At 42.0% G+C, this 10,000-nt stretch overlaps 1 protein-coding gene across 1 annotated transcript in view; it reads right to left on the reverse strand.

The window, feature by feature from the left end:
- Positions 1-390: 390 nt before the first annotated feature.
- The window catches only part of LOC122257443 (DNA-directed RNA polymerase II subunit RPB1), an 18,150-nt gene continuing 8,540 nt past the window's right edge, over positions 391-10,000 (reverse strand). The window contains exons 3-14 of the mRNA XM_043022728.2: positions 9,934-10,000; positions 9,431-9,746; positions 7,441-7,954; positions 6,939-7,161; positions 6,529-6,774; positions 5,734-5,943; positions 4,512-5,558; positions 4,072-4,383; positions 3,681-3,944; positions 3,389-3,551; positions 2,994-3,151; positions 391-2,852 (exon numbers count right to left, since the gene is read on the reverse strand). The exon at positions 9,934-10,000 is cut by the window's right edge and continues 203 nt beyond it. Of these exons, the coding sequence (XP_042878662.1) occupies positions 900-2,852; positions 2,994-3,151; positions 3,389-3,551; positions 3,681-3,944; positions 4,072-4,383; positions 4,512-5,558; positions 5,734-5,943; positions 6,529-6,774; positions 6,939-7,161; positions 7,441-7,954; positions 9,431-9,746; positions 9,934-10,000 (5,473 nt within the window). The 3' untranslated portion in view covers positions 391-899. The remainder of the gene's footprint in view (positions 2,853-2,993; positions 3,152-3,388; positions 3,552-3,680; positions 3,945-4,071; positions 4,384-4,511; positions 5,559-5,733; positions 5,944-6,528; positions 6,775-6,938; positions 7,162-7,440; positions 7,955-9,430; positions 9,747-9,933) is intronic.

Consider the following 10,000-nt stretch of genomic DNA (forward strand, 5'->3'; position numbering starts at 1 on the left):
AAAATGCTTGCATTTACTTAAGCAACTGTACATTTTAGCCGATCTAATTCTTTGTTATTTGAGTTTCATGCTATTCTTGCGTGGGGTATGGGATTGACATATGTTCATTAGTGGGATTTTTCTACCTGTGATTATATATTCTAGTAGTTTGCCGATGTATATTCTGAGTTTACGCAGCGGCTCATGTCCACGTTATATTCAGCGGTGGCAGCTTTTCCAAAACCCCGACTTCTCGCCTGTTGCTGCTGTTCTCGTTATTCATAACCTGTGAATCGTTGAACCAGGTAGGCAATTTTGTTATAATCAGTAACGGCATATGAACATTTCTCACCCTTTTATTGGTCAGCGCCCATAGAAAAAAATGTATTTACCAAGGATAAAGAGACACTATTTTGGATTTTCTGTTGAAATTTAATCTCTAAATACAGTGGTTATAGAGCTTATTCCGTTACAATTCCCGCGTTACACAAAGCCTTTATAAACATAGCTTCACGTTTTAAAAAATCTCGGTACATCCGACCAAAAAGCTAACTGCAAGATGGCAGGCAAAGGCAAAAGGATATATGTTGAGTACACCAAGTAAACATAAAATAAGAAACATTATCACAATTAATGGATAAGTTACATTCATAATGGCTCCGATCACAACTTCCATTATTTACAAAAATAAAACACATAAAACTTTCAAAACATTTTGTTACGAAAACAATTCTTCTCTTGGAAAGTTTCGTAGATATGAATCCCTTTCCTTGGGGTAAATATCATGATCTTGTTGAGAAAACGAAACGTAAAATAATAGTCACTATTTAAGCACACAAAATCATAGCAGCTCTTAATGATAGTACTAAAACAAAGGAATATATTTGGACAGTTCCTTCGCGACGCTCAACAGCCAGTGCCTAGCGCTTGGATTTCTTCTTCTGTTTTCTCCGCTGTTCTTCCTCGTCCTCTTCGTAGCTAGGGGAATAGAGCGGGGAGGTCGGGCTGTAACCGGGGGTCGTAGGACTGTAGGTTGGACTGGTGGGACTGTACTTGGGGCTGGAGGGACTGTACGTCGGGGAGGTTGGCGAGTACTTGGGACTCGAGGGACTGTATTGGGGACTGGAGGGACTGTATGTTGGCGAGGTTGGGGAGTACTTGGGCGAGGAAGGCGAGTAATTGGGCGAGGTGGGGGAATATTTGGGGGAGGAGGGCGAGTAGGATGGGGAGGTGGGGGAATACGTGGGGCTTGTCGGGGAATACTTTGGAGAGCTGGGGGAATAGGAGGGTGAACCCGGCGAATAGGTCGGGCTGGTTGGGGAATAGTTGGGGCTGGTTGGGGAGTACTTGGGAGAGGAAGGCGAGTACGATGGGGATGCTGGGGAGTACTGGGGTGAGCTGGGAGAGTATGAAGGACTGGTAGGTGAGTAGGATGGGGAGGTTGGGGAATATCCTGGAGAGGATGGGGAGTAGTTGGGAGCATAACTCGGGGAAGTTGGGGAGTATGAGGGGCTAGTAGGAGAGTATGAGGGAGACGTGGGTGAATAGGAGGGACTGGTCGGGGAATAGGATGGGGAAGTTGGGCTGTAGCTTGGAGAGGTTGGGGAATACGAGGGACTCGTTGGGGAATAGGAAGGCGAGGTAGGGGAGTAGGAGGGAGATGTGGGCGAGTAGGAGGGTGATGTAGGGGAATATGAAGGGGATGTCGGGGAGTAAGAGGGAGAGGTTGGGGAGTAAGAGGGAGATGTGGGGCTGTATGAGGGGGAGGTTGGGGAATAGGAGGGGCTGGTAGGGGAGTACTGCGGTGAAGTTGGCGAGTACTGTGGGCTGGTTGGACTGTACGTGGGGGATGTCGGAGAGTAGCCCGGAGAGGCCGGGGTCATGCTCGGCGACGTGGGCTGATACGCTGGTGACGATGGAGAGTATGAGGGCGAGAGGGCCGTGGCGGGGCTCGGGAAGTAGGGGCTCATGCCGCCTGGGGATCCCGGGCTGCCAGGCTGGGGCGACCACGCCGGGGAATACCCAGGAGACAAGCCTGTAGTCTCGCTGGCTGCTGCAGGAGAGAAAGCTGGTCCTCCAGGCGTCATGCCACTTCCCACACCAGGGGTCCAGGCACCGTAGGGGGACATGGATGGGGTTGCTCCCGATGCCCATGGAGTCTGGGCTGGGGTCATGCCGGACGATGGTGAAGCAGCACCGAAGATGCCACCGCCCATCATCATGCCTGCTCCCGGCATTGGGATCTCCATTCCCATCTTGCACTTGTCGTCGTCCAGCACGAGATCGAAGGAACCAGAGCCAATCTTGGGCAGCTGTCCCAACATGATGTTTTCGGACACGCCTCGAACGGGGTCAACCTCGGCACAAGAAGCAGCCTCCATCAACACGTCAACAGACTCTTCAAAAGAGCACTTCATCAGGGCTCCGGTATCCTGTCTGTTGATGCCGTGGCGGGTGATAGCCATGAGATGGCCCTTGCTCGTCATGACATCGCAAAGCAAAGCAAGGTGACGGTAGTTCACATACAGACCGTAGAACATGAGCACAGCATTCATTTCCTTCTCGATACATTTTCGCACAGCCTCAATACCAAGAACCTCAAACACTTCCAAGATGTCGTTGGACGATGTTCTTACCGGGTCGACATCTCGTTCTGACAGTACCTTCATGAGTGCAGTTCCGTCAGTTTCCAACAGCCATTCTGCAATTGCCTTGAACTCACCTTGGTCGTTTACAATAATACGTTTCTTCTCGTCAGTCTGAGGCAAATGCATGTACACCTTGGTGATGGCTTCAATACCTTGGAGTGTCAAGTCATTGAGCATGTTGGCTTCAATACATCTCAAGAAAGTGTCATCCTCCATTTTATCCACCTGTTCATGAAAAAGGGAACTTGTCAATAATACAATCAATTTCTTAATCACTCCTAAATTCTTAATTCATAACCAATTGCATCCAGTATGCAAGAGTTGGAAAGCTTTAAATATAAAACGTAAATCATATACATTACTAACCTGTTCCTCAGCATCGTCAGCTAATTTATCATCACCAACAATGATACGGATACGAAGCACAAGTTTCTCGGCGTTGTCGTCATTGAAGATACAATTCAAGTCATCTCCAAAACCTGAATTGATCTTTTGAGAGATCTGTTCCATTGTCAATTTCTTATCTGCAACAAAAATCATTGTCATGAGAAATATGAATACATCAACTGTAAGATAATATTAAAACTATAGCGCTTTAATGAATTAAGTCTTTACTTTTTTTTTTTTTTTTATTCATTACATCTGTTTTAGTTGTTCTCTCTCATTTTTCTGCAAGCAAAGGAGCTATTCCTTCCTCCATACCCATCTCTCCTTTCCTTCTAAAAACAAGCATGCAAGAAATTAGTGGCAAGCAAACGTACCTGTCATTTTCTTGCGGTCAAGTTCAATACGCAGCAGCCAGGGGGAAATTCTGGAGACATCAAAATCAGGCATCTCATAATAAACATTAACGAATTCTTGATCCTCTGTAATGCATGTGTTCTGTGGGTCTGGGTCATAGTAGATGGCAGTGTTGGATGTGACCTAAAGAGAGAGGAAAATTAATAAAAGACCTGTGGTTTGAAAACTTAGACCTTATACTAATGTGCATTTTGTTATTTTGATAATCAGTCCTTTAACCTCATACTGAAAGAGATGACACACATTACATACCTTACGCAATGTAGTGTGTTCCAATCGACAGAGGACATTCTTGGCCTTCTCAGCATCTCGGGCAGAGGCTCCTACCAAGAACACAGTGAGGGATGGAGCCTTGGGTTTCTTACTAATGTTGATGATTTCCTTCAGCCTGGGCACACCAAGGGTTACGTTCTTGGAGGACACACCAGCAAAATGGAAAGTGTTCAGTGTCATCTGAGTGGCAGGCTCACCAAGGGACTGGGCAGCCAATGCTCCTACCATCTCTCCGGGGTTGGACTGGTTGGGAATAAAGGAAAAACCTTTAGAAATCCATCACTTTCACATTTCATAAGACTTCTCTTTTTTTCAAATGTAATGACCTACCAAAAATGAAAATTTATGTTGAAAAATATAAAATACTTACAATGGCTTGATGGAACCTTGTCTCGATTTCACCAACAAGCCAGTTGAATGATTCAGCTGTCAGTTTATATTCTTCAGCAACCTTCTTTGTACACAAAGTTGAACGCACTAAACACTGGAAGAGGAAGGTAGCGTTCTCGTTGGCCTGCAGACTGATACGATCTTCACCCGTCACAATGTTACACTTGGCCAACATCTCTCTCACACCTTCAACTACCCTCACTGGATTCAGGTCAGTGGGTGTACGCTTATTAATGTGGAAAATCTTCTGTACATTCCAAATCATCCTTTCCAAATTGCATGGCAACACCACCTGTTGGAAGAGACAAAATTAGTTACAAGTGATAGGCTTTACTTCAAACACTTGAACCTGATATACTGTGTGCATGTCTTTACATCAAATACAGTATATGCATTTGTGAAGAATAAATAAATACTCACCTTTGTATCTCCCTTGGGGAACACCTGCCGAAGACCAACCCTGTCTTCTTGTAGCTTTTGCCACTCTTCTTCAAGGACATTGATGGCAACTGGGGACCCAATCAACTCACGGACAACCTCCTCGTTGAACAATCTTCGCAAATACCTTTCATTGGTCACATCAAATCTATATTTGTCTTCAAATCGTCTGTTGGAAAGTTTCACTGTAGGCATCTTCTGGAACTCTACGTATTCACCTGCCAGACCGTCTTCACCATACCTCAGCTGAATCACCTGACTCACGCTGTTCCTTACTGTTCCATCGTAGTTGACCATCACGCTCTCCATAGCCTTGATCAAACGTCGCTGAATGTATCCTGTCTCAGCAGTCTTTACAGCAGTATCAATGAGACCCTCTCGACCACCCATAGCGTGAAAGTAGAACTCTGATGGTGTCAGACCAGCAAGGTATGAATTCTCCACGAAACCTCTGGACTCAGGACCGTAATCATCCTTGATGAAATGTGGCAAGGTCCTTTTGCGGAAACCGAACGGAATTCTTTTACCTTCAACGTTCTGCTGACCTACACAAGCAATAACCTGAGAAATATTAATGTTGGATCCCTTTGACCCCGACACTACCATAGCCTTTAGATTGTTGTATTCTGTCAATGACTTCTTGGCCGAACCTCCAGTCTTGTCTCGAGCATCGTTCAGAATCCTGTTTACTTGGTTCTCGAAAGTCTGCCTCAATGTATTACCTGGAGTTGGCTCAAGTTCATCATTATGGGCTTTGTGAATCACCTCTATTACATCCTCCTTGGCTTTGCGGATGGTGTCCTGGATAATTCGGTAGGTTGCAGGATCGGAAATGGTGTCTCCAATACCAATGCTCATGCCCTCTAGAAGGAGCCAGTTGTTGATGACTGTCTGAATGTTACCGTAGAATCTCCCAGCAATTTCATGTCCCAATTCCATCCAGGCAACGTGCAACATAGAACCAGAGGAAGCTCCAAGGGTCTTCTTACATAAGATACCCATTACTAACTCTCCATGCTCTACCAACACCTGAAATGACAAAAAATACATTTGGAGATTTTCTTTTATCAAAGACTACTATGACTGTCTTTATATAATATATACAAAGTTTACTTAAAAATACATAACAATGATTATGTAAATAAGACCCAATCTAGAATTGAAAGCAAAAATTGACCTAATCTCACCATACAACTGCACTTACTTTAGTGTCACCTGGGGAAATCCACTTGTATGGTCCATCGTCCTCATCATCAGGATGAGTTGAATGGGTCTTGATCAGGTTGAGGTTGCCAGGAATGATGAGGGAGAAGAGCTGCTTGCCCGTCCACAGTGGACGTGGCTTCAGGATTGCCGGTTGGGGCATACGGCCATCCCAAATGGGCAAGAACATCAGCAAGTTCATCATCTCAGACTGTAAACAAGACATTCATTAGCAATGGTTGAACTGTTCAATAGGAATTGATTAATAATTAATACATTACATTAATTTTGGGGGAAAAAACAACTGAACATCTTATTAGCAACATATTTTTGGTATACCCCATATGTTTCTTTAGCCCATTGGTCACAGTTTTACTAAAATATGTATACAGTCGGATGGCGGGTATACATTGTCTAGCGTATACAATCGACTCTGCCTTGGCAACAAATCTTGCCATCCGCTGTCATTGGGTTAATGATAGACCCCAATGTAAATCATGGTTTTCTTCCTAAAGGATGCTTACTACATGCAAACATTCAAGATGAAATTATTAAATAAAATTAGCAACCGTTATAGCATCCATTAGGTAATTGCCATAGATATGCCATAGATGTCACTACTGCCAAATACTAAGCACCTCTTTTCCATTTTATCTATTTCTACACAAAAAGCTAAATCTTTAATCCTAACATAAATTTATCCAATGCTAAATATTTTTCAACTAGGCAGTTTCATTACCCCATCCCAATTTATGCTACTTTTTAGACTTTTACCAAAAATAACACTAATGATCACCTTCTCCAGAAAAACATCTCGTTTGGTCATCTTCCTGACAGCTGTGAGCGTATCTTGCACAATACCCATGACAGGCTTGTTGGCCTGTGGGGTGATGATCATACGAGGCGTCACATGGAGGTTCTCAATCTCTGCTCTCGTCTCCATGCTCTGAGGCACGTGCAGGTTCATCTCATCCCCATCAAAATCAGCATTGTAAGGTGATGTTACAGACAAGTTCATTCGGAATGTGGACCACGGTAGCACCTGTTTAGGGATAAACTCTATATCATTTGGGTAAAACCAACAGAAATATACTCCAAAGATAATCAAAATTACTTGCATCTCTCAAATCTCAATCTTCACTTAATACATAAAATGCACAAGAAATTGGATTTATAGCTAATGCATAATACACACAGTTCACATACCTTCACTCTGTGGCCCATCATGGACATTTTATGTAGAGTTGGCTGTCGGTTGAAAATAACCAAGTCACCGTCTGTGATGTGCCGTTCTACCTTGTAGCCACACTGCAGATGAAGATCAGAGGGTTTCGGGTGGTACCTCAAGTCAATACGTGCTCCATTGTCGCGGACAATGTATTTAGCACCTGGATACTGGTTGTTTCCTCTCTTCACAAGTTCCATCATTCTAAAAGGGTTATTCTTTTTAATCAATGTCATTCTAAAACAGTAATAAATTTATGAAATGTTACCTGTTCACTAATCAAGTAGGTAAGAGGAAAAATATTCATAAAAAAATGAAAGTACAAAAAAGATATACCAAAACAAATTTGATGGAGAAAAATCCACCTTTATTTCTACATCTCTTTCAATACCTGTATACATTACTATATTAACTATACATAAATATATATGAGAATATATAGATTAATATAAGCAGAATACAACAACTCTCAAAATCACTCACTTGGTCATGTTGAATGGTGTGACAATCTCAGGATAGGTAAGATTCTGAGCAATCGACCGAGGTACGCCAACCTGATCAATACGCAGATTGGGGTCAGCTGTGATGACAGTACGTGCAGAGAAGTCTACACGCTTACCCATGAGGTTGCCTCGAATCCTTCCCTCCTTGCCCTTAAGCCTGGCTTTGATGGCTTTGAGTGGCCTTCCCGACTTCTGCAGAGCTCTTGGTAGCCCAGGCATGTCGTTGTCTGTCAGCGTTGCCACATGGAACTGCAGCATCTTCAGGTTCTCAACAATGATATGAGCCGCAGCACCAGCCTGCTCATTGCGGATAAGCTCATTGTTGGCCTTTATGATGTCTGCCAGTTTGTGTGTTAAATCGTCCTGGTTACGAGCAGAGCCGTGCATCACTACAGCTGGTCGCACAGGCAGGGGTGGCACAGGCAACACAGTCATGATCATCCAGTCTGGTCGAGCATACTTGGGATCCATACCCAGCAAGTAGCATTCCTCATCTGTAAAAGTTCTCATATGAATATAATGGAACATCTTTTGCACCCTTTGTCATGTCCATGTCTTTACCACTTAACCCTTCCACGACTAGTGTTTTCAAGGGGTTGAATCACTTTTACACTGCATTTTTCATTTTGTTGGAATTACAAGTTATTAATTCCTTCAGTTATGATGACCTATTATATCAAATATTAATCGCTTTGGTAATTTATCATAGATAGTCATACTTCATCAATAAGTCTGGGGACAGAGAAAAAAAACACATCTGAACATCAAGATGTTCCCCTTATTGGAAGGGTTAACCAAAGACATAAAAATTATCTTAAAAAAGCATCCCATTCTTATGCAGTAATATGAAACTAACATACTTGGTTAAAGGTCAAAGACATGAATGCATATCAAAGATTTGCCATAAATTATCCTGTAATAAATATTAACAACTGCAGTCTGTCCTATATATATCCCACAAATATTTAGTCAAAACAAATTAGTAGATTATCAAAACAAAAGCTCTTTTGAAAGAAAAAAAACTTCTAATCAGTATATTTCTCAATACATGTATACTTTACATTCTGTTAAAAAAAACTTCCTAGATTTAAATAATGAAATAAATATTACACACCCACTTTCATGTAATTCATAATTAACCCTCTCTGGACGGGTGGTACAGCATGTGTACCGCGCATTCAAAAGCCCAGTGGCCGGGCGGCACAGTATTGTGCCAGCCATTCAATTGATTTAGGCCTAATAATTCGAACGCCCCGGCATTTGGACATTCAAGGCTAGAATTCCCCCGTCAGGGATGGGTTAATGTTAAATCAAATAAAAATGGTAGGGGTTATGATGTGAACTTTGGGATATACTGATGGATAAATCACATATTACATCATTAGTAATTAGTAAAAACTATATATATTAGTTATCACTTTTTTATTATGAGTTTGCAAATGGTAATGTCTCCTGAAATCACAGACAAACTAGGTTACTAAACACATAAGAAATAACTTAAACTAATCCAAATAAAACCTTAAATATAAGAATTAAAAAAGTGCAAACATAGAGAAGAAATGTGTTAAAGGCAGAACAAGTAAACAAAAGCTGGAAACCCAAAGACGATGCAGAGAGCAAGACTGCTCACCCACAAGGAGAGTGGTGTTAACTCAAGAGGAGGAGAAACTGCTAAGTAACAAGAGTGGTGTAAGCCCAAGAGAGAGTTTTTGGTGACATCCTTTTGATCCTTAAGTGAAAGAACAAGTTTTTTATTACATAACTTGAAATATAATGTGTGATTGAAGTACCTGAGAAATTATTTTAAATACCTTCATGTGCAAAAATTAAAAAATAATAATGTTTTCATATATTGAATTGTCTTATAATTCCTACATAAATGAGAAAAGGCCAATTTTTATGCCTTGAAAGATATCAGATACCTAATACCAGACTTAAAAAATAACTGGGAAAGGTAAAGACCAACCAACCTGAAATATGTTTGAAAATCTCATAAACCCGCTCTGCACTCAGGGTCTGTTTCTTTTCCTGAGTGTCTTCGTTGGTATGTTTCCACTCAGCAACTAGTTCAAGGCCGATTCTCTTGATATTGGGCTGGTAGCGACCACAACCTCCATGGCCTGCCCCCTTCTTGAGAGTGTTGGGGTCATCAGGATCCTTGCCCACATCAATCTCATCTCCACCCTCGCAAATCATCTTGCCTTTGCACAGGTTGTAAACGTGCTGGAGACGCTTGCGGGGTTGGCCCTTAGACTTGGTCACAATTTCTCTGATTTTGGGGTATTGCTGTGGAGGAAATACAGGTTAGACCACTGAAAATAACATATCAGATTCATATTTTTGTCACTGAAACATAACCATATAACAGTCAAGCTAATTGAGGAAATCTTTAATCTTTAAAATCAAAAGCAAACTTAGAAAAAAATTCCACACCTTATTATCCTATCTAAACTAACTAATAGTACAAACTTACTGCATTGAATAGGAGTTTACTGCAGTAGAAACAAACACAGCGTAAAATTTTCATTGTTTTTGTCAAG

This window comes from Penaeus japonicus, unplaced genomic scaffold (assembly GCF_977035675.1).
Source record: "Penaeus japonicus unplaced genomic scaffold, GWHDUDI00000001_assembly GWHDUDI00000017, whole genome shotgun sequence".
NCBI classification, from domain to species: Eukaryota; Metazoa; Arthropoda; class Malacostraca; order Decapoda; family Penaeidae; genus Penaeus; species Penaeus japonicus.